Genomic DNA, 26,004 nt, shown 5'->3' with positions numbered 1-26,004 from the left:
GATGGGAGAGGTAAAGAGGAAGAAAATAAGAGAAAGGAATAACATAAATAATGGCAAGGTATTACCAACTATGCCATCTATGTACTATCTCATCTGTGTTTCTCCACCTCAGCACTGGTTGCAAAGGCAAATGCCATCCTTATCATTTTTAACATGCTGCCCCACTAGTTAACATCCTCTACAACTTGAGTACCAAGACCAATTGCTGTCTGGCCAACACTTGAAGTGATTTGGAGGTATAACTCCATGTCATAGAACAGTGATAGTAGAAGTACGTATTCACAGATTTCAAACACAAAGACACACCAACTTGCCTATGACCCATCAAGACCAACTAAGAAACAAATTTTTTCAAATATTAAAGCTGGGGAGAAAAAAATGAAACCTACAGCTCTTGAATTTGTCAAATATCTGTATAGTAGAGGGAACGAACAGGTGTTGGGAAAATGATCCTTCTGGAATTTTTTCAATATATTCTAAGGTACCAGTAATCGACACTTCTGTCATTCTTAAAATTAACTTGAAGAAATGAAGCAACTTTTTCTGTCAGATAAATTTCATTGATAACTGAATTTCAGTCTTTTTTTTTTTTTTTAAAGAGAGAGAGAGAGAGAGAATTTTTAATATTTATTTTCCAGATATCGGCAGACACAACATCTTTGTATGTGGTGCTGAGGATCGAACCCCGGCCGCACACATGCCAGGCGAGCACACTACCGCTTGAGCCACATCCCCAGCCCCGAATTTCAGTCTTTATTAAAGTTATTTTTATAAATGCATATGTCCTAATATGAAAAGGTTGACTTTTACTTTAACATGTGCTTTGCAAATTTGCATCAGCAGAAGGAAGGGCTTCAACTGAATAAATTTTAGTCTTCAAAAATGTGACCGCATCTTCCATCTTTAGTTTTTCCAACTCCCACTTGTTGACCTTAACAGAGAATGAAGAAAATAGTCAGTTTATGAAAAGATAACACACATACACAGAGGAAAAAAACTAATGTAGGGATCAAACATATTAAAGTCAACTGCTTTTTAAAAGCAGTTACCTTACAATTACTCATATTTTAAAGGCCAAATGAGATGATAAGCTCAGAATGAGTAAAGATATAACAGTAAAAATTATAAAAATTTTAAAGGTCCTCTAAATGGTATAAAAATTACTTTCTGGGGGAAAATCTTCCTTAGAATGTATATCATCAGTATGAAAAACAAAATCTTAAATAGTAGTACATCAAAAGAAAGAGGCTATCTTAATCTCAGTAATCTGGACAATCTGCCCCTGGATACTAAAAGTATGATAATGGAGGATCAAATATTTACACTTTACATTTTGTGTAGGACAAAACCAGTTGCACTGAGATGGATTCCAAGATTATCATAAATTTATTTGCAAGATTCTTGCTACAGACAGAAACGTCTGCAGAGGCTGTTAAAGAAAAGCTGTGTTGCTTGGGATCAAAGGGAAGCATAAGAGGGAAGAAGAGGAACCATCATCCCCAAGCTATCCAGGAAACAAGCACTCTCCAACAGCCTCACTGGCCAGGGAAAGCAGAGCTTTAATATTTTTTCTTCCCTGTTCAAGATAATTGAGAAACTGAAAATGGTTTCATGTGTCTTCAATTATATAAGAAAAGATATTACTTTCTTATCAAAAAATGATAGTAATCAGCTGAGTAGAAGCCAAGTCATGTATTAGAAATGTTCTTATTAAAAAAAAAAAAAACAGTGGGCTGTGGCTCAGTGGTGGAGTGCTCACCTAGCACGTGTGAAGCACTGGGTTCAATCCTCAACACCACATAAAAATAAACAAACAAATAAATAAATAAATAAAGCTATTGTGTCCATCTACAACTAAAAAAAAATATTAAAAAAATAAAACAAACAACTAAAGCACTTATTCTAATAATGCTCACAATTTCTCTATAGAGTCCTAGTAATCAACTTCACCATTCCTGGTAGCTGTTAGGATGTATAACAGAAATTAAAGAGTGTTTCATATGCATTTTTTTGCTTACCAAGATTACATGAAAACCCATTGCATTCAAATGACGAATTTTCACAGCAAAGAATCCTCTGGGGTGGTTTGAATCCAAACAATAAACAGATCTAGGAACACACAGCACAGCTACTCTGAAAACAAAAATAAACAATATGAGAACAGTTATAGAGACCACCATTTACAATCCTGCTGCCTTGATGCTCTTTGGGGGTTTCTAAGTGGAGCTCTTCACTCACCACAGTCCTTAACATTCCCTACAATCTTAGTCCTTCACCTCTTTCCATTACTTGGCATCTGAAGATGCTACAAAATACAAAGATTACTTTGTAAACTAAAACCTTATCATTAACATATAACAAAGTTATCCCTCAGCCATCTTTAAGGATGGCTATTTTTTTGAAGTAGAAACTTTTCAGATATAAAAGCACTCTTTTTTAAGGGTTTCCTGTGTGCTAATCTCTGATCTGAATACAATTATCCAGTAGAAGCTCTGGTGGAGGTTAACACCAATGGTAATGCTCTTCTTGTACATACTTCACATACTCTAAAGAGCAATATTTAAAAACCACAACTTAGAGAACAAACACAAAGAAATCCCTAAGAGAAAGGAAAGACTAAAAAACGTAAAATGTGTAAACGTAACAAAAATGTGCAAGGTGTCACTTAATTTTTTCATTGTTCTTTGCATTTTGGAAATGAGTAATGAATTCATTAGAAGGGGAAAAAAATGGGAGAAAAAAAAAAAGACATTAAGACTATTGTCGGGGCTGGAGATGTGGCTCAAGCGGTAGCGCGCTCGCCTGGCATGCGTGCGGCCCGGGTTCGATCCTCAGCACCACATACCAACAAAGATGTTGTGTCCGCCGAGAACTAAAAAATAAATATTAAAAATTCTCTCTCTCTCTCTCTCTCCTCTCTCACTCTCTCTTTAAAAAAAAAAAAAAAAGACTATTGTCTTCTCTACCCTGGCTGCTAAAAGAGAAATTTCATATTTTTAAAGAAATGTTTGCTTCTTCTCTTCTCAGTACTTCACGCTGAGAACTATATTATTTTATTATGTAAGAACAATGATATACCTAAAACAAAAAAATGACCTGTGACTAGGATTAGAGAGTATTAATGGTTTGGATATGTGGTGCCTCCCAAAGTTCCTATGTTAATATAGAAATATGCAGATTTAAATGATTAGATTATGATATCTGCAACCTGACCAATCCATTCTAGTTTGAATGAATTGACTGGGTAATCTTTAGGTCGAAGAGGCATGACTAGCAGGGTGGGTCACTGAGGGAGTGCCCTGCAAAGGTTCATCTTCCATGAAGCCCCTTCCCCTTTCTCTCTCTGCTTCCCATCTGTCATGTCTTGAGCAGATCTCCTCTACCACCACCTTCCACCATGATGTTCTGCCTCACCTTGGAGATCCAGAATAATGATTTGGCAGACCATGGACCAAATCATTGACATCATGAGCTGAAATAAACGTTTGTTTTTCTAAGTTGTTCTGGTCAGGTATTTTGATCACAGCAATGCTAAACTGACTAACACCAAGAGAAAGCCTTTTTTGAGCAGATGGTAACAAGGGCAGGGAAGACAGCACATGAAAAAATGGTCCAGAAATAGCCAAATGAATTCAGAAAGGGAAAACTTACAGAACTTCATGTGAATGGAAAGGAATGGGTAGATAAGAATTTGAATCCCTGAAGATTTATTTTGCACCTTCCTCTTTAATATTTATGTACCTATCCAATAGAATAACAGGATATTTAAATTCCACAGGGTTGACATTCATATCTGACTCATCTTTGTGTGCCCCACGGGGCCTAACAGAGAATTTCCACAAAGGCTGACTGAATAGGGGTGTGTGTGTTCAATGATCCCATGATCACACACATCTGCTGACCAGGCAAGACATTCCCTCATGATATGGCATCATAATTTTCCCAAAGGTACTCTATTTATAATGTGTGAGTCAAAGGAACAACTATGATTACCTTCGATGGGCTCTGCTTCGTATACAACACAGCTTAATTAAGAAGTTAAGGTTTCTCTACTTTTGAAAAGGTCTTGTGATACAGCAAAATATTTAGTAGGTATTTGATTTTTGCAGAAGCTTCAAGTATCTATGGTCATTATTATTATCTTCTCAGAAGTTTATACTGCAGTGATAGTTTCAATGATTTTAGCTTCAGAACATTTTTTTTAAAAATGTCTATTTTGGTAAGTGACCGAACTCCAGTCCACTGTATTCCACAAAATGCAAACATTTGCACCTAAGCAACAGATTTAAGGTAAGAAGTCCCATGATACATTGCAGGCTCCATACAAATGTAAGGTCTTGGTATTATACTATTTCACATGAAGTCTTTCGGAATTAAGATTTAAATTCAGAAAGTCCAGCAAATGAGCCAGGTGCAGTAGTGCACACCTGTAATTCCAGCAGCTGAGCCAGGAGGATCATGAGTTCAAAGCCAACCTCAGCAAAAACGAGGGGCTAAGCAACTCAGTAAGACCCTGTCTCTAAATAAAATACAAAATAAGGCTGAAGATGTGACTCAGTAGTGGAGTGCCCCTTAGATCAATCCCTGATACCCTCATTCCCCCCAAAAAAGAAAGTCCAGCAAATGAATATTGGTAAGCAACCTTTGCATATTTGTAGCAGAAGTCACATCAATGTCAGAAAATGAAAGCACTTGGCTCCTGTTAGTATCCATTCTGATTTCAAAATCTGAAAGAAAAAATTTGATATTAATGTTTCAACATTGCTCAAAGTGATTTTCTCTTTGAAAATGTGTCTAACACTAATATATCATTAATGATAATGATAGCTAAACATATTGAGAGCTAGCCATGTGCCAAACACTAATCCAGAGACTGTAAAATTTCCTTTATTGGCCACAAGAATCTTATGAGATGGGTACTATTGTTATTGTGCTTTTGCAGATAAGTAAGACACAGAGCAAGAATCAAAGGCAGGTCCAAAGGCAACACTACACTGCACTGGACATGCTGCAGTAAACTCCCCAACCTCTGAAAGAAAATAAATAAAATTAAATAAAGAAACTTCTCATACCAATATGATAATTATGTGGCAACTGCACATCTTTGGAGAAGTATCCTTCACCACCTAGAAGGCTAGTTAGTGCCTCTGTAATCTCTGCATTTGGGCGTGGTGGTGGTGATGGCTGCTGTGGTAGTGAAATGTCTTTGGCCTTCTGATAAGGAGTGTCATCCAGTTTTAAACAAGTATCAACAATGTGAAGCTTATGAACATTCCTCTCAATGTCACCTAGAAAGAAAGAAAGAAAGAAAGAAAGAAAGAAAGAAAGAAAGGAAGGAAGGAAATGCATCATTATGAAAAATATTAATGCCACATTTTAAAAATTACACTGCATCTATATTTGTAATCAGCTTTCTTATTATAAGAACTCTATCAATGTTGCCCTACTTTCCAGGGCCTGAACCAGTGCCCTGTACCTGTCCATGTTTTAGGCCTTAAAATATCTTTAGAAGTGATTTAGTCTAAACTCCTCATTTTATAGAGGCAATATCCAAGAATGTTAAAAGAAGCCTCATGTGTAATTAAAGGCAAAGTTGGGACTAGAATGAAGGTTCCCCTGGCTTTAAGGCTGTTTTTTAAATATACTATTTGAAAAAATCAGCACATGGAATTGACCCTTCACAACTTAATTTTGGGATTTTTATAACATTGTTTTTAAAAGGATTACAACTAACTTACTCTCAGATACATCATCAAGTTTTGTATGTCTATCCAGATATTTATTTTCCTTATTTAAAAGCCAACAATTAATTTGGTTCTAATAAATAAATTTGCTAATTTGATAGCTATTTAGTTATTTATTCTAACAGGCTGTGTCCTCATTACAGGTCACAAGTAACCAAGTGTTTACAGCTATAAGGATTGACTTAAGTGGCTTTAAATGTGACATGTACAGATTAGGAAATGCAAACACCTCTGATCTAGGCATAAAGAACAATTGGAACATTTAGCCTTGTATAAAAGCATACAGTGTAAACAAAAAAGTGTAATGCTGATTGAGCTTGGATCTTTAATATCCCCAAAGGCCTACATGCTAAAGGACTAGAGGTCATCCTGTGATGCTACTGAAAAGCAGTGGAACCTCTAGGAGGCAGAGTCTAGTGGAAGGAAGTTAGAGCATTGGGGGTTCCCTTGAAGGTCACTGGCACTCTGGCCCCTTCCTCCCTCCCTCTCTCTCCTGCCTGGCTGTCATGAGGTAAGCAGCCTTCTCCATCATGTGTTCCCATCATGATGTACCATGCTGCCACAGGCCAAAGGGACACAGCCCAGCAATCATGGACTGAAAATTCTCAAACAGGACCAAAATAAATGTCTCCTCCTTATAAGTTGATCTTCTCAGGTCTTTTTGCCACGGGATGGAAAGCTGACTAACACAATGATGCCATCCTTTTTCTTCTCTTCTATACACAGCCCCTGTCACTACAGGAGGCTCAGTGGGTTTGCTGGTTTCAGCACTGACCTTTAACTTCACCATTATCAGTCCTTTCCTCAGAAACATCTGTTCTGCACATTTAACTCTGACTGAAACCCCATTTGGAATCACAAGGTAGACAGTGGTAGTGCCTTCTTTCAGTCACTATTTGCAACAACGTCCTACCTGATGTCAGCAGCTCATTGATCACATTCTTTTGGAGAAGCTGGTTAACAGGGGCCAAGGGGAAATAATTAATCACACAAAATGAACATATTGCATTCAGAAGGTTTTCAGAAGAGATGTGATGAAGACAGCCGGTCAGAGCACTAGCCATAATTTCCAGGAACCTTTTGGGGAACAAAGAAAAACCAGATTTCAAATATACATAGAAGACACGGTTATGGAAGACCTAATTAGCTGCTATAGAACCAGCATCCTTTAGAAATCCAAAGTAAAGAGAAAAAAGCGGGCTTGTAAATAAGTTTTTACACACGGTTTGGGACAGGCTGCTCTCTCACAGAGTATGTATCAACTTGCTGTTGCTATTGTCTTGCACAAAAAGTGTTTTACACGCTTTCATTTAATTCCTATTAAAACTCTATGGGCTATTATTACTATTACCCTCATAATAAAGATGAGTAAACAGGCTCAAAGAAGTTGAGGAACTAGCAGTATATGAACAAACAGCCAAGAAGTAGCAAAGACAATGTCAGAACCTAAATTGTCAAGATCCACAGCCTTTTAATCATTATATTATATTTTCTTTAAGGCTGGACCATCACTGCAGATTTGTAATCAATTAAAATTCCCTAGCTATCAAGTTTTCTTTCTTGAGTTTAAAACCCGAGAAAATATTCTGGGTTAAAAGAACTGTAAACTAAGTTTACCACCCAGAGCTAATATTATACAGTATAACAAAGAATTTTAGCATCGACTCAGAGAGGAAAGATCAAACTTCAGTGAGGTTATTTACCCAGAATGATAATACTAATAAATGACACAGATATTCTTTGAGCCCAGGTCAGTCTGACTCTCAGGGAATCTTTTATTTGTATCATTATGTAAGAAAAAAATAAAATACATAGAAAGTACTGTGATAATACAGAGGAAAAAAAGTAGAGTAGCATTTGGGAGAATTTGAACAGGTAAAAAGATGAGAAAAGGGAAGATCAATTGAATGGAGCCCTGAAAATGTATGCTATTTCAGTGTCAGTGAATAACTAGTGAGAAGAAAGCACAGAGTAGGGATTCTTACGATAAGGGCAAATATGCCTAATTAACAATGCAACTGAAGGGCAACTGAGAGATCCCACAGACCCAGCTGATTGGGTCCAGGAGGAAAGGAGGCCTGGTAGGCTAGGAGAGCTATGGGTGTTACAACAAGACAGAGAAATTAAACAGATCTTATAGAAAAAAATGAGATATCAGTATTAAACTGATGGCTGATTTCACTTGGATTGTGCAATCCAAAGACAGGTAGGACAGGGTAGGGCCACAGATGATGAAGTCTGGAGACTGGGTGGCGATTACCTCTGCATCTTGTCTCCCTCTCTCCTCACCTGTACCCTATGCTTTCACAGCCCCAAGCTATGTGCTGCTTCCTCACATGTTCTGCTGTTTCTTTCAGGTCTTGTAAATACAGTGCCTTCTACTCAGCATGTCCTTTCCTGCTTCTCTTCCCCTATGATCTCCTATACATCCGGCTTTTAAGACCAGCTCAGACACCATCTCTTCCTGGCAGCACTGAGTACACATTTCCTGTATGTATCTCTATCACTCTATTTTTCATGCTATATTTAACTGCCAATTTAGATGTCCAATTTATCTATTACACCAAATCCTCTGGTGAGAATGACTGTCTTATTTATCTTTTTGCTTAACTATCCAGGTGCTTGGTAAACATTTAATGGCTAAATGAATAAATAAACTTAGAAGAAGAGACAGAAGGAGGAGCACATTAGTAGACAAGAATGAGTCAATAATTATGAGCTCACTTCCAGAATTACTGAAACTTGAGACACTCCAAGATGTACAGTGAAGACATACAAACCCCAGAGATAGGTTTGGAACTCAGAGTACACTAAAAACCAGAGATGCAAATCTGGGATTATCCATAGGGTGGTAAATGCAGATCAAAAGAGAAGAATCCAAAGGTTCAAAACGACACGGTATAAGTGGTAAATGTTTTCTTTCTTGAGTTTCAAACCCAAGAAAATATTCTGGATCGAATACATCCCTTCCTCCAATAAAATGATTAATGTACACAAAAAGGGCATTCATTACGCTAAGCCAAATTTGGCACCACCGTCTGACCCAATTCCTCTCTTCTAATCAATGTCTTTCCAAATGCTTAGCATTATGCTGCTTCCATAGCTTTGCCACCCCTGTCACTATCTATTCTCTTTCCTTCATAAAGCATTCATTTGGTACCCGGCACCTACTGCCTTCCTCTGGATAAACAAGATGTGTCCTCCTAACTAGACTAAGAAGGGAATACAAACTTCTTTTTTATGTCCTCAGAGTAGAAAACTCAGGCAACTACACATTCATGACTGACTAACCTTGATCTACCAACCACACTTTGGCTGTCCCCTTTCTCCAGAGAAGAAATGTTGAGATGGGAGACTAAGGATGAGATCAATCTCAGCACTATGGACACTTAGCTAGATGGCTCCTTGGTGTAAGAGGCGGTCTATCCTGTGCAGAGCAAGACGTCAGTAGCATCCCTGGCCTCTACCCATTAGAGACCTCCTCCAGTCATGATAACAAAATATCAAAAAATGTCTTCAGCACTGTTCAATATTCCTTTGGAGGCAAAACCACTTCTAGTTAAGAACTACGAGGTTAAATAAAGGCAGAGCAGACAGACAAAAGGGCAATATTTATAATTTGCTTCCTGTACTAATTCTGTTCCTGCTGTTTTATTGAGTTTCATGGCTTTTTTTTAAAACCTCTATTATTCCCCCTCTATTTCCAATATAAAATTTTATTGGACAAAATTATCTTTTGGGATGTCTAGAGTCAGCTAAAAAAACTCCCTAAACGGCCAGTGCTTGTTTTCTAATCCCAAAGAATCTGTGGAACTGTTTCTGGAGTTTTAATTACCACTTAGCTGGATACCGTTCATCTGAAATGTCTACGGGGTCGCCAGGAGCCAGCCTCATAAGAAAACCGAGCAGGGAAGTAGATGAAGGATGAAGACAACAGGAACCTGGGTCTGACTCTAGAGTGCTTGCCAACTGAGAATCAGAGGCAGATTAATTAACAAACAACTATAACTATGTGGTCAAGGCTCTAAGAGTCTGTATGAGACATGGCAAGCATCCGGCCTCTGAAGGAGACAATTAGGAAAGCACACAAAACATGGTTTGAGTTGAATTTGTCCACTCGCTATAGAGCATGGTGGCCAGTTGCTTTTTAAGTGGCTCAGTATGACTCTGTTGATTATCTGCCCACGTCTGCTAGATATCTGTCCCAAACCTGGCTGGATTTTGTGGGTAAATTTGAATAAGAAAAAAACAACATGATAAAAGACAGTTGTAATCAAGCCAGATGATGGCAAAGGGATGGACTGTGAATACTGCCATGAAGACTTTCAGAACTGCGGTAGTGTCACTCTTGGTCACTCCAAGAGCTGTGACCTAAACTCTACTTTAATTTTTAATCTAAAGATTACTTTGGATATTGGCCAAATTATATTCTTATGTTGTGGACATGTATGAATATGTAACCAATCCCACCATTATGCACAATTATAATGCACCAATTGAAAAATGTGGAAAGAGAAAAAATAAACATTACTTTGTGCCAGAGATTAAGAACCTGGCATGGATTTTCAAAATGACCCAATGCAACTACAAGTAACTCAAGCCCATTTTAATAATGAATAAATCAAAGCACAGATAAATAACTTGTCAAAAGTCAAGTAGTTTCTGAACAGCAGAGCTAGGATTTAAACATAAGAAAGCTATCTATGCTTTTAATCGATCTTCTAACAGATGACATTTTATATACATATCTAGTTTTTAATGACTCCTAACTGTTCCAGAGAGAAAGAAAGATCTAAAGGAAGAAAAGCAAAGGCATAGAACAACTTGTAGAACCTAAGAAATTGTTACATGTTTGTGGTTAAAATAAAAAGAAGACAATGCAGTAGCACAGACCAAATAAACTATAGTGGAGTGAGTCAGCAAGATAGCAGAATAAAAAGGTCCAGCCCTAACTGCCCCACAGAAAAAAATGATTAAAAAAAATATATAGATCAGAAAGCCCTTATGAGGCTTTATGGAAGTCCAGAATCCAGTTAAGACGTTGTAGTATTTCAGATGCACACAAAACCAAGAATAGATGCATGGACACAGATAAGGAGAACAATTTCTTTGCATGCCACCCCTCCTGCCAGTGGGCACAGCTCAGCAGCATAAGAGATTATCTTGGCCTGTAACTACTCCCATGGAGCAAAGAGTGGTGCATGCACTGAATGTGCTGGACTTTTAGCATATGGACCAAGGGACTGGTTTCTGTTTGGTCTCACGTGAGGTACTGATGGAACCAGACAGTTCAGATGCCTAAAGGCAATTAAGAACAAAGGAAAAAGGGTACGTGACTTTCTACACCCAGCACACCTCCACAAGATTGAGAGAAGGTACAGAAGACAGGGCTTCATTCCAGGGAGCAAGGGAGAGGAGTGGAGCATGGCTTCAACCTCACAGCTTTCAGTATGCTGAGGGGTCAGTTTCTATCTTGCCTCGAATCTCCACGCCAATACAACAAGCACAATTCAGAAACCAAGGAGAAATTAAGAAGAAAGGAAAAGGGATTGGTGGTTTGCAACAGGCAACACAACTCTCCAAGATTAGGAAAAGGGCTCATCTCAAAGTTACTCCACAAGAGACAGGAAAGGAATAAGGTATACCTCCAATGTCCTACCTGCTGGTCAGTAGACACTAGAGGAAGGAAGACATCATGGTTTCCTAAAAACAGTGGAACTAATAACTATTTCTAATTAGGAATCTATGAGTACAGAGAAAAGGTTGGTGATGCTCCATATTCTGTATCTGGACTGACTGGTAAGGGTCTTTCCTTGACAAAGCCAGTCTGTAAAGACAGGAAGATGCAGTTGTTTCTTTAAATGTGTAGACATGGGTGCACAGCTATGAAGCAGAAAGATCAGAAACATGGCAACAATCAGAGGAGCACAAAAAATCTCCAGTAATCAACCCCAAAGAAATGGATATTCATTAGCTAACTCACAAAGCATACAAGATAATTGTCTTAGAGAAGTTCAGTAAATTTTAAGAGGACACAGACAAGTAAATAAAATCAGGAAAATGATACATGAACAATATGAAGACACTAACAAAGAGATAATAAATCACAAAAATAAAGCCAAAGAGAATTCTAGACCTAAAGACCATAACACCAATGACATGACTCCCTGGCTGCCAAGCTGCACAGCCAGTCTGCTGGACCCTGCTGAGCAGTGGCAGCAGAGTGGTAAAACAGTGAAGAGACAGTCCAGGTGGACAGCAGCAAAGCAAGCACAGTCTGCAGCTGTGTGGGGCCTGCCATGTAGGTAAAGCAGTCCTGAAGTACCGTAAGCCAAGGTAGGCTGACCTGTCACCCTTTGAAGGTCAGACCTGGGCATGACATGATGCCTGCTACAGAAGGCCACTTCGTGCAGCACAGCATCAAACTGCTAGCATAGACCATTCCATGACCTCAACCTTCCTAACCTGTGGTAAGAAAATGGCAGTGGGGCAGGCCTGAATGAAAATCGGGACTCAAGAATTGACTAATATTGTTAATGTTTCTAAATCCTAATTAACATAAATTTGAACCAATAGCAATGGTATTGGTATTGAACCAATAGCATTCTTTCAAACTCTAATTAGCATAAGCTTAGACCAATAGCAGTTACCCAGTGCTATATAAAACCCCTAGACTAGCACTTGTGGGACAAAAACTGCTATTGGGTCCTCTCCTGCATTGCAAGAGTTTCGTTCCTGTATCCTACTCTTACACTCACTTATCCTAGTCTGTGGATTTCATTCTCTGAATTCATGAGACAAGAATCCAGAAAGAATTAGAAATGTGATGGTGAGCTGCTGGGTTCTGCTACAACACTGGACAGCATGACCCACCATTAAAAGCAGCAACACTACTCAGCTGCAGAGGCCTGCAACTTTATGCAGACCCCACCCACCAGCAGAATCAGAGATACTCTGTTCCCACCTGCCAGCAGCTGCAGGGAATCAAACCTCTGGTTTCACCTATACTGAAAAGTTCACTAGAGAGCTGAAAGCACATTTGAGCACAAAGAAAAACATCAGCTAATCCAAACACAGGTCATTTGAAATTCTCTAATCAAAAGGACGGGAGAATAAAAAAGTATTAAGAAAGTCTAAAGGACTTATGGGACATCATCAAGCACACCACATTTGTATTTAAAGAGTTTCAGAAGACAGAGGGAGGAGCCAGAAGTTCATTTAAAGGAACAGTACCCAAAACCCCTCAAAATCCTGGGGAGAATAATGGATGTCCACACTAAAAAAGCACAAATGCCTCCATTGGACAAACCCAAAGAAATCTATATCAAGACACAATGTAATCAGATTGTCAAAAGTCATAGGCATGCGTACCACCATGATGGTGCTGAAAGCTAAGAAGGAAGCTCTGCCCCTCCCAAAGCTGAAGCTAAAACAAAAGCTTTGAAGGCTGAGAAGGCAGTGTTGAAGGGTGTCCATAGCCATAAAAAGAAGAAGATCCACAAGTCACCTACCTTCCGGCAACCCAAGACAATATGGCTCCGGAGGCAGCCAAAATATCCTCCGAAGAGCGCCCTCAGAAGAAACAAGCTTAACCACTATGCCATCATCAAGTTCCCCTTGACCACAGAGCCAGCCATGAAGAAGATAGAAGACAACAACACACTGTATTCACTGTGGATGTCAAGACCAACAAACACCAGATCAAACAAGCTATAAAGAAGCACTGACATTGATCTGGCCAAGGTTAACACCCTGATCAGGCCTGATGGAGAGAAGAAGGCATATGTTTGACTGGCTCCTAATTATGATGCTTTGGATGTTGCCAAAAAATTGGGATCATCTAAACAGAGTCCAGCTGTCTAATTCTAAATATACTCTTTTTTTTTTCAACACTAAAAAAAAAAAAAAAAAACTCAAAAGGCAAAGTCAGAATTTTGAAAGAAGCAAGAGAAGAGTATATCACCATATACATATATATGGGAACCTCCACAGAACTATCAGAGATTTCTCGGCAAAACCCTGCAGGCCGGAATGAAGTGGGATAATATATTCAAAGTGCCAACCAAAAACCAACTATTCTTGGGATAATATCCCAACTATCCTTGGGATAACAGCCCTTCAAAAATGAAGGAGAGACAAAGACTTTCCAACAAATGAAAGCTGAGGGAGAATATCACCACTTCGCTTGCCATACAGAAATGTTAAAGGGCATTTTTCTAGTTGAAATGAAATGACACAAAATAGAAATACAAAAGTGTATGAAAGTTGCTGGACTACAGGGTACATGCCTGTGATCCCAGCAACTCAGGAGGCTGAGACAAAAGAATCATAGGTTCAAGGCCCACCTGGGCAATTTAGTGAGATCCTGTCTCAAAAATAAAAAAATAAAAAAGGTCTCAGAATAAAAGCTCAGTAGTAAAGTGCCCCTCAGTTCAATCCTCAGTACCATAAAAAGGAAAACTATATACATATATATGAAAGTAGAAAACTCACCAAAGGTAAATATATAAAAATATAGAAGACTATAATACTGTAATGAATAGTATGTAAACACCTTTAATTCTAGTGTAAAAGTTAAAGAATACAAGTATTAAGAGTACTATAATTATAAAAATATATTAATAGAATCCTACTAAATTGAAACATCAGTGGGGGGAAAAGTGTACAGTCTTTGTATGTGATTAAAGCTACCATCTTATATACATTGCTACAGTGATGTTCTATGTAAGACCTATAGTAGCCAGAAATAAAATACCTATCAAGAATACACAAAAGGAAAAAAAAGACTAATAGCACATATCCAATTATAAAGGAAGAGAGCAAGAAAGGAAAAAAGAAAAAGAATTACAAAATGGAAAATAATGAAATGACAATAGTAAGTCCTTCTCTTAATAATTAATTAAACATAAATGTATCAAACTTCCCAATAAAAAGACTAAAGTAGCTAAATGGACTAAAAAAAAAAAAAAACAAAAAAAAAAAAACCAAATATATGCAGCGAACAAGAAACTCACTTTAGATTTAAGAACACAAATAATCAGAAAATAGACCGGGAAAAATATATTCCATGCAACAATAGACAAAAAGAGCAGGGGTAGCCATATTTGTATCAGACAAAATAGATTTTCAGTTAAAACCTCTCATAATAGACTAAGAAGGTTATCATATAATGATAAAAGGGTTAGTTCATCATGAAAATACACCAATTATAAAATATAAGGATTCAACATCAGAGCACCCACCTATAAAGCAAAAACTGACAGATCTGAAAGGAGTAATAGACTGCAGCATAATAACCTTACTTTGAATAACGGACAGAACATCCAGAAAGAAAAGCAATAAGGACATAAAGAACTTGAACAATGCTATAGATTAAATGAGGATAACAAATACATATAGAACATATAGCACCAGAATACATTTTCTCAAGTGCACACAGAACATTCTTAAGGACAGTTCAAGTGTTATATCACAAAAAAAAAGTCTTAAGAAATTTATGAAAACTGAAATCATATCAGGTTCTCCTTTTAAACCACAATGGGATAAAAATCATAAACTGATAACAGAAAGAAATTCACAAATATGTGAAAATCATACAATACACTCTTGAACAATTAACTAGTGGGTCAAAGAAGAAATCAAAAGGAAAATCAGAAAATATTTCAACAAAAACATGAACACAAAAAATTATGGGATGCAGAAAAAGTACTTTAAAAAAGGAAGCAATAAATGCCTACTAAAGAAAAGAAAGATCTCAAACAATTTGAATTTATACCTCAAAAAGCTTTAAAAAAAAAAAGAACAAACTAAGTTTACATTTAGCAGAATTAAGATTATAATAGAAATAAAGGAAATAAAGAATAGAAAAAAAGTGGCAAACCTAAGACTTGGTTTCTTGAAGAGGTTAACAAAATTGACAAACCCCTAAGGAGACTAGCAGGAGAAAAGAAAAGAGGATTCAAATGAATAAAATCAGTTTTGAACAAAGAGATATTATAACTAATGTCACAGAAATAATTAGATCATAAAAGATTACTATGAAAAATTACATGATAAAAATTGGATAATCAAGAAGAAATAGATGAATTCCTAGAAATATATAAAAAGTCTAAACAGGCCAATAAGGAATAAGAAGACTGAATTAGTAATCAAAACCTCAACAGGACTGGGGTGTAGTTCAGTGGCAGAGCACTTGCCTACCATGAGTGAGGCCCTAGGTTTAATTCTTAGCACCACAAAAAGAAAACAATGAAAAAGCCAGGACTAGAATGGCTTCACTGATGAATACTACCAAATATTGAGAGAAGAATTAATACCAGTCCTTCTTAAATTCATCCAAACATTTGAAGAAGGAGGAACATTTCTAAATTCATGAGATCAGCATTACCCTCACACCAAGGCCAGACAAACAGCTCTACAAAAAAAATCACAGGTCAATATCTTTGATGAACATAAATGCAAAAGTCCTCAACAAAATACCAGCCAACCAAATTCAACAGCACATTACAAGTTCGTATACTACAAGCAAGATTTATCTAGGTATGCAAGGTTGGTTCAACATACATAGTCAATTAATGTGATACACCAAATTAACAGCGTGAAGGATAAATATCATACACTCATCTTAATAAAGAAAAGAGTTTGAAAAAAAATGAACAGTCTTTTGTGATAAAAGATCTCAGCAAATTAAGCATGGAAGGAATATATCTCAACATAATAAAGGTCATATATGAAAAGCCCATAGCTAACATCATATTCAATGGTGAAAAACTAAAATCTTCTCCTTAAGAGCAGAAACAGGACAAGAATGCTACTTGGAGCAATTAGGTAAAATAAATAAATAGGAAAAAAAAGAAAAGAAGAAAGCATTCACCTAAGAAAAGAAGTATTTGCTTTATTCCCATACAATGAACTATCCAAAAAAAAAAAAATATATATATATATATGTATGTGTGTGTGTGTATGTATATATACATATAAATCAATTCCATTTATAATAGCATAAAAAAAGAATAAAATATTTAGGAATAAGACTAACCAGGCAAGTAAAAGACTTATGCACTAAAAACTACAAAACTTTGATGAATTAAAGACAACATAAATAAATAGAAAGACATCTCATGTTCATGGATTGTAAGACAATATTTTTAAAATGTCCATACTATTTCAACATGATCTACAGATACAATGCAATCTCCATCAAAACTCCAACAGCACTTTTTACAGAAGGAGAAAAATATAACCTTAAAATTCATATGGGAGTCACAAAATTGCCAAAGCAATTTTGGTAAAGAAAAACTAAGCTGGAACTGTAACATTTTTTGGATTCAAAATATATTAAAAATCTACATTAATTTAAAAAAACAGTGTGATGCTGGCATAAAAACAGACAAGGGTGACTAGAATGAACAATGGAAAAAGCATAGTCTCTTCAATAAAAGTGTTGGGAAAACCGATATCCACATTCAAAATAATAAAATTAGACCTTTATCTTACACTATTCACAAGAGTTGACTCAAAATGGATTAATAGTTTATAACCTAAAATCTGAAACTCTAAAACTTGTAGGAGGAAACATGATAGGAAAAGCTTTATGACACTGGTATAGGCAATGATGCTCTGGCTATGATACCAAAAGTACAAACAACAAAAGCAAAAACAGACAAGGAAGTCTTCTGCATAGCAAAAGAAACAATCAACAGAATCAAAAGGCAATCTATAGAGGGAGAAAATATATCTGATAGGGGGTTAATAATAATAATTAAAAATTCCCAATTTCTCAATCAAGCTTTAAAAAAATGAACTATGAATTTAGGAGCTGAAGGGATAAACAGAGAGTTCAAAATGAAAACTCCAATATTGAATGAACAAATATAAAGAACCAAGAAATAAGCAAAACAAAGAACAACAAAAATAAAACAAAATTCTGTTTAACTTCATAATTGAGTAAGAAACACTAGGTTTTATCTCTTGACATGGATGATGGCTGTAGATATGTTCCCTTGTGGTAACTGATTAAACATTTGGTTGGCAATCTTTTCTGTAAGTATGCAATATGACAAAAAAGAGATAAAAAGAAAAAAGTACATACTCTCTGTCCTGGGAATCACAGAAATGATTGAGAGAAGAATATACATGAAGAATAGGGACAATGCTCCTCAAGCTTAAGAATGAAGGATCCTCTATTATTTTCTTCATAAACAAGTCCATCAAACCAACATGTCGAAATCCAAAGTTTTCAAATAAAAGGAGGAGAAAAAGAACCTTAAAAAGAATTGAGGAGAAACTCATTAATTAATAGGCACATTATGCTACTAGTAATTTTTTAATCTCAAAAAAAAAAAAAACAGAAATGTGCTGTCACACAGAATACTCCCTAAAAAGGAAAAATTATCTTTTCCTCATAAAATCTGTTTCATTAGTTGTTGAATGAGATATCAAGTTAATAAGCAATCTCTTTTTATAAGTTGAGAATTAGGGCATACAATGATTTCTTTACTTCTTATTCCATTTAAAAATAAATTCTTTCCAACATGTATTTCATACTACTGATCTGAAAATTACTTTTAAATACACCATTTCTAGAGCTTTTCAAAATGACCAACTCAATCTTGAACTGCTCCCACTTCCAAACCTAAATATTTCCTAGTTTCTAATACATGTGATAACTAAAAAATTTCTAAATTTAATAGTAATTTCTAAAAGAATGGAGCAATATTATTAAAATAAAATTTCCAGTTTGCCTCCAATTTCTTTTTTGGTCTTTATCACAATAATTACTTCCCTTTCTGAAATCAATTTCATAGTAAATTCCATATTCATCTTACTCTCCAAAGTAAATTGAACCTTGTGGTCCACCATAGTTACCACCTACTTCACTGGAAAAAGGAATTTCTGCTAGTTTGATTTATTTAGATATGTATGTTATTAAACACCACTCTTAAATTGAAACTTTTACTCAGAAAGAAACAATGGACATGATCACTAAGTAATAATATTTTATTCTTCAAAAACTACATACCTGTCATAGTACCCATCTCTATGTTTCAAAATCTAACAAGGAAGATGTATAAACAATGCCAAGTATCTAAAGTACCATACAACCTTTTGAAAACCAAATAGAAGAGAAAACTTTGGACTTTTAGATTTTTGTTTCACATAGAAATATGATTAAAAGATTGAACAGGAGGGGTAGAGTTGAAGCTAAGTGGTGGAGCACTTGCCTTGCACATATGAGTCACTAGGTTTTCTCCTCAGCACAACACAAAAATAAAGAAATAAAATAAAGGTGCTGTGTACATCTACAATTAAAAGATAAAATATAAAAAAAAGATTCAACAGGAGCAGCTCAGGAGGCTGAGGTAGGAGGATCCTGAGTTCAAAGCCAACCAGCCTCAGCAACTTAGCAAGGACCTAAACAATTTAGTGAGACCCAGTCTCCAAATTTAAAAAATTATAAAAAGAGCTAGGGATGTAGAAAAGCACCCCTGGATTCAATCCCTGGTACCAAAAAAAAAAAAAAAAAAAAAAAGATTGAACAGTATATTAACAAATAACTGCTAGACAGAAATAATAAAGAGCTTATTTTTCAAAAGTCTATTTAGCACTGAAATATTTTGATAACTTAAATGGTACAAAGCAGAAAGAGAAATACTTAAAATGCTAAATAAACTAATATTCTTCTCAAAATTTTCTGAAGTTTATTCTCAACTGATAATATACTCACTTGTTTTAATTTCCAGATTTCAAAAGTTGTAGCCACATAATCTGCTATTCCCTTGAAGAGATCTAAATTCTGGTATCGGAGGTCTTTGCAGGACTGCAATATGCTGATCAATATTTTAAAAGGACATCCATGGATATTATCTTTAAGAATGAGTTAAATAAACAACCAAAATTACCAGTTTGGGATATAAGATTCACAATGCTCAATACTTTTGTTTCTTTAGGAAAAAAACAGCAATGTATTTTGTCAAAAAACAACACTACAACAAAAATAAAGTTTAGATATAACCATATCATCATATTTTCTTCATACCAACATAAAGTTTTAAAAACATAACACATACAATTTAAAACAGTAGGTAAAATGCTACAAATCATAAAAAAAAAAAAAATTCCTCTTACCTATGACCATCTTACTGCATTCATTCAGGAGTATAACAGAACGGTGATTCATAGCAGCTAATACCTCAAACATGCGTTGGCTATTCAAAACAGAAAATCTGTCTAATTCTTTCAAGGCTTTCATCTAAAAAAATAATAAATTCATATTTAATTTATCATTTGTAGAAAAATAAACTTTTATTTTTAAATAAAAAGGATGAAGTTTAGAAAAAATAACTCAAATAGACAAGTAAATATGTTAATTCACTTTAGCAAAGCCAAACTCAAACCCACAGCCATGTCTTCCTAAAAAATTGACTTTAGGAAGTGATAGCAGATCATAAGACTTTTCTCAAATCTTACCCTTCTAGAGAAAATTCAGCTATTTACCTCCAATTTCCTTTTAAGAGCAACTGGTGTATCCTTTCCAATATATTTCATCACAGTTTGTAAAGTAAAGACACGTTCTATTTTCCAAACCTGCTGATCAACTAGTATCCTATAATTAAACACAATAAAAGTTATAATCCTAGAATCTTCAAACCAGAACAGAAATCTTAAAATTTCATTTGGTCGAGCTCTCCCTTCCCACAAGCAAGAAACATGAAGCCCATAGACATGAACCTGTCTATGAGAGTGTAAGTAGTTAGTAAAAGATCTAGAACCAGTCTAGACCCACTTCCTCTCACATTATTACACTCTTTATTAACGAGCAAATCACATCAGAAGATTATACTGGGATATTCTAGGAATAGCCAACAAAGATATAAAATTAACTATTATACTCAATAATCTATGCCATTAGATCAGTTGCATCGATTTTATAAATCCCCTTTCAAGCTGAGTCAATGTCATGTAACCCCTACACAGTGCCCAAATAACCATTCTGAATTGAATATACATGTCAATCTTCCCCATTTCATATTGGTACTGTTTTTTCATTTTTCATTTTTTCAGTCTTTTTGTAGTGCTGGAGATAGAACTTACTGCTAAGCAAGCACTTTACTTTCTTTTAAAATACATTAATTTAGAATTCACTGTTGCCCACAATTTTTTATATGGTAAACCCTTAAAAAAAAACAGGTATTATTTCTAACTTTATTTCATACAAAGTCAGGATTTTAAGTTCAATAAAGAAGTAAAGACTTTACCAACAGTGCCTTCCCTCCCTCTATTCTCCTGCTCATTTTCATCTCAATTTTTAATTTGCAGTGTAAGAGGAAGAACAGAGAAAAACCACATGAAGAAAGCATAAGAGAATTCTCACCACAATCCTGCTCGAAGAACATGCACATTCTTGCATGGTTTCATTGCCTCTAAAATAGTTGACAAAATGGAAAGACATCTCTCATCACACTCATTGATACGTTCCTATTGAAACATAATTAAAAAACACTAAAGATGATGAGCACATAGTAGACTATCTCCGTCAAGCAAAACCACTGACCTGATGTCTTTAAATAAAGGATTAAGTACAAAACTGAGTCAATATAGTCAGTCAATAATAAACAACTTCTCTGGGAAAGAAGACATCATACTTAAGTGAATTTACCAAATAACAGATGCATATTCTTTTATGCATCCATACATTTTTATATTTAATTAAATGACAAGTTCTATCAAACATTATTTTTACCTCTTCTTAGGACCCAAGACTATCATGAAGGCCAATATGATACAGTAATATAAGACCTACTGAAGTACACAGAGCAACTTTCTCCTTCCTAAAGACCCTTAGGAGGCTGTGTTCTTATAATTTATCTATCTTTTCCTGAGTATCTTTCCTGAACCTATTAACTTCAGTTGTAAATCTCCTGCCACATTTTACTAACGCTATCTGGGTCTCAGGGAGCCCAGGCTCCAAGAATCCTTCCTTGAGGTCTCTTTATTTAAGGTACTAATTTTGATTCCAGAAATGGCAGTGAGCATAATTTGGAAAATGAATAGTAAGAAAAAAGTTTACCTGGTACTCCACAATTTAATCACAACTACCCTATACACCTCATAAGGTTAATTATGATCACATTTGAGGAAATCAGGACAAAAGAGGTACACTCTTTGCTAAAATAACATCACTAACCAGTTATAATGTATTGAGTCAGAACCAGATAATGATAAAAATGAATAAGTCTGAAAGGAAAAAAAGATTTTGTTACCATGAGACAATCTGTGGTACTCCATCAATACCTGCTCTGAAAGGAAAGTCTATCTGGCTGTGAATGAAGGGCAAAGTCATTGATGGCAGTGAGACATAATCATACACACAGATATTCTGACTCCAAATATCCATGGCTTCTACTTCACCAGTGTAAATGCAATGCTGATGTGAATACCTGTCCAAGATCTAGTACCAGTAAGAGGATCACTGACTAGGTAGGGTGATTTGTTATAATCACTTTTAAGTAACTACATAAGAAACTAATATATAATCTACCAAATAAGCATGGCTATTCTGTGGCTGAAATGAATATATATATACAAAATAAAAATTAGTTCTTAATTGAAGACATAAGGAAATCACAGTAATACAGTAATGTAGAAAGTTAAAAACTCTCATACACCTATGAACCTAATTCTTGAATTCCACAGCTAGATAACATATGTGTCAAATTATCTTCAAGAACTTCTTTCTTTAAAATAAACATTATTTTATTACTATAATTTCAGTTTAGAAGACTGAGGTGTTTACAAATGATTAAATGATTATTTTAATGAGCTAATCCTTCCTGACATCTGGTCAATGACATCAAGCAGAACACTGACACCCTTGTTTGAAACCAAAAGTTCCCCTATCCAATTTCATTCTTCCTTCCAATGCATTTTCCACTAATTCAGAGACTGAAATACAAATCTGAGCATGTCAACCTTTGGTTTAAAATCTTTCAATGAATTCCCATTGCCTAAAAGATAAATATAAACCCCTGAAGCAGGCATAAAAGATTCTTTACAATTTTGCTCTTATTTTTTCCTAGCCTCATGTTCTACTACCAAGCTACTTGCTGCCCCGACTATCCCGATTGGCCACAATGGGCACAACTTGCTTCCCATCCATTCAAACACACAGCCACGTCATTCTTTACTTCAACAGGATGGTCATCCCTCAACTGCTGGTCATCCCTTGGTCTCAGCTTAGGCATAATTTCTAACTGGGCTTGAATCCCAATTCTACCATGGATTAGGTGTTCATTCAATCAGTACCTTAGCAAGTATAGGTACTGCATCCCTAACCCAAATATCTGAAACTTAATATCGGCACTAAAATTTTTGGATTTTGGAGCATTTCAGATGTTGGGTTCAAATGGTCGAGGTTCAAGTAGTAAAGTCTACGCAAATACTTCAAAATCTGAAAACTCCAAAATCGGAAGCACTTCTAATTCCAAGCATTTCAAGTAATGGATACTCAGTCTGTACCTAAAGATACGGACAGTAACAGGCACATGTCTTGGCCATATAATTAACCTAAGTTTCAGTTTCCTAATCATTAATGAGAGTAATAACACCTATGTTAAAGGGCTATACTAAGGATTACATGGGACGATTCTGTATTTAAATTTTATACCCTGCTTCAAACACTGATCCATCTCATCTTACCATCATGAAGACAAACTAGATTGGAAACTTATGTTATACCCTCTCATAAAACATATTTTTCTTTTATTTCTCTGAGAGCTCTATACGGTCAGCATTCTGTTTACAATTGTATTCCCAAGTGTTCAGAACACTTAGAAAGCACGGCTCATTAAAGGAATGTTATTTTTGTAATTTCCTGCAAAATATGTCTTCCCCTCTAGATTATAAGCTTCATGTGTATTTGGAATCATGTTTTATATCCCCACTGACAAATGCAACAACTTGTTGACAACTAATATATGTTTATTACATGAATAAATGAATCTATCAGCTGTGTGACCTTAGTCAAACAGCTTAATATCACTGGGACTGGTTCTTCATCCTCAAAATAACATTGATCCCATAAGGTTAAGAGGATTAAATAAATTATATAAGTAAAAGGAAAAGATGTTCAATAAACATCAGTTCCCTTCCCTTCTCTCCTTCCTTCAACTACTCAACCTTTCTTTGTAAATCTTGCATCTCTCCCCATTTTAGCCTATTCACAACACTGGAGAAAGTAAAGGGGGCAGACTTTCACAGATTTCCACATCAAAAGAAATGACCTAACTTACGGTCTCTAAAAAAGAAATGCAAAAATAAATGATCTCTTTTGGTAGCTACACATCAATTTCCCTCCCCATTCTTTTGAGATATGATAAACTGAGTAAAAACACATTTAAGTCGCCCTTAAATTTTACCTGGATAAACCTCAGCAACGTCTGTACCAGAAGAGTATTCTGAGGGACTCCAAGCTTCACTATAGCATGAAGACTGAACAGTAGGTGGTCATAGTGCATAATCTTGGCTTCTCGTATCGTTTGTTCACACAACTGGTTAAATGCAGGGTGATTAAACATCAACTGCTTTTCGAAGTGTTTCTGGTCATCGGACATCCTTTTGGCAATTGTCCACATTGCTGACAAATAGTTACTGCTAGGAAATGTAGGTGCTTTGGAAAATATATCTAAAACATCACACAGGGAATTACATTCCTCAGACAGTTTTCTAGAGGTCACAGGGGTTGGTTTTGTTCCCTTGGTGAACATATCGTCACCAGAGGCCTCATGATGGAAGTTTACTTTCTTCAATCCATCATCAGATGTACCAACAGAGACAAGAGAATGTGTTGAGTCAGCGGATAAGCTTCTAGAACAAAGTAGTCTGTCAACTTTAAAGACAGTGACATTGCTTAGGTCTTTTGTTTGAAAGACACTATATCCTGATTTTAAAATGAATGGACCCTGAAAGAGGTATCTAATGGATGTTTGCATTCTACCATGAAAGTAATTTAACAGAAGGTTTCTTAGCTTCTGGTTTGAATGAGCATTTTTTGGTGTGCAAAATCCCAAAGAATACTGCCTCAAAGTTCTGCTTTTTGGAACTGAAGTACTGAGTTGTCTGAGGTTCCATAGAAAGGAACTTGTTTTGTTGTTCATTTTGCTATCCACGGAAACACTTTCAAATGGGTTTAAAGTTGCCAGTATAAAACAAAAGTCACTCCTATTTGTGAAAGAGAACACATGCTGTCGTTTTCCTGTAAGGAACAGAGTAAAGGAAGAAAGAAAAATTAAACCAATCTTCTACTTAAATAAACACAATGCATTTAACAGAGGCTAAGGTGGGAACCTACCAATCCAACAGATTTACATTTAAAAGGTAAAACTAGTTCACCAATACAGGCGTCCCCTATTTTTACCACAATGTGTGCATTGTTTTAAAGTACTCAGGGTCAACCACTTTAGAAACAATTTTTGCAAAAACTAGCTTGAAAAGAAACAGAAAAAAAGAAGAAGAAAAAAGATTTCAGATGAAAAGTTCTTCCATAAAGCTTCCTCTGCGGAAGAAATTTTTGTTAGTACTGCCTTTGAAATATCTTCAATGGAAATAAAAAGTTTAACTTCGATGGATACTTTCCAACATGATGCTTTAGCAACGACAGAACACGGACTGTTAATAATACTGACTTAGACAAGCTGGACTTGCTCGGGACAGGAAGCAGGAAACAAAAATGATGTGCCCTACGCTTGTAAGATGTCACTCACCGGACCCCACAACCCGTGTCAACATGCTCCTGCAGCTGGGACACCCAGCACTAACCTACCTCCTTAAACTCACTGCCGGGGCTACTCCTCAGACTTTTTTTCGTAGGGCAAAAAATCTAGGGTGTTATACTGCCGGTGGCCCCACCTGTGCTCGTCCTCCAGTCACCTTACAGCAGAACCCGTGCCACTATACGGAGGCCGCCATGATAACTTTGCGATAACCACGCGAATCGCGAGATTTTACGGATTCCCTTACAGGTCAAAAAGGATATGTTCCTGGCGGTTGCAAAAGGGTATGTTTGGAGAGAGAGAGAGAAAAAAAAAAAAAAGGCTACCAAAAAGAATGACTAGTTTTATTGAAGGCAGAGGTGGAAACTAGGAGTGGAAGAAACCACGGAGCTTATAAAGACAATATATGATCGTACACTGAAAGTAACCCATTCAAGTCACAACTTCGAACGCCCAACTATCTGGCTGGGCGGCCGAGTTCAAGGCTGCAG

General features: G+C 36.0%; 1 protein-coding gene and 1 pseudogene across 2 annotated transcripts; one reads left to right on the top strand and one right to left on the bottom strand.

The window, feature by feature from the left end:
* Positions 1 to 605: 605 nt before the first annotated feature.
* On the bottom strand, positions 606 to 25,721 carry Fastkd2 (FAST kinase domains 2). Of its 2 annotated transcripts, none has more exons than XM_026394576.2 (12): positions 25,650 to 25,721; positions 24,161 to 24,996; positions 21,118 to 21,221; positions 20,241 to 20,349; positions 19,872 to 19,995; positions 19,471 to 19,610; positions 17,836 to 18,008; positions 6,658 to 6,821; positions 5,073 to 5,288; positions 4,643 to 4,727; positions 2,019 to 2,133; positions 606 to 931 (listed from the first exon to the last, which is right to left on the bottom strand). In XM_026394576.2, exons 2-12 carry the CDS (start codon positions 24,896 to 24,898, stop codon positions 812 to 814), a joined length of 2,088 nt encoding a protein of 695 aa, XP_026250361.2. In that variant the 5' UTR covers positions 24,899 to 24,996; positions 25,650 to 25,721; the 3' UTR covers positions 606 to 811. The 2 variants fall into 2 exon arrangements, with proteins under 2 accessions (XP_026250361.2, XP_026250360.2); XM_026394575.2 differs by having other exon boundaries at positions 25,564 to 25,713.
* On the top strand, positions 13,123 to 13,607 carry LOC113186954 (large ribosomal subunit protein uL23 pseudogene; annotated as a pseudogene).
* Positions 25,722 to 26,004: the final 283 nt, after the last annotated feature.

The sequence above is a fragment of the Urocitellus parryii genome, chromosome 1 (genome assembly GCF_045843805.1).
Source record: "Urocitellus parryii isolate mUroPar1 chromosome 1, mUroPar1.hap1, whole genome shotgun sequence".
Classification (NCBI taxonomy): domain Eukaryota; kingdom Metazoa; phylum Chordata; class Mammalia; order Rodentia; family Sciuridae; genus Urocitellus; species Urocitellus parryii.
The sequence above is the reverse complement of the archived record's forward strand: the minus strand, read 5'-3'. Positions and strand labels throughout refer to the sequence as shown.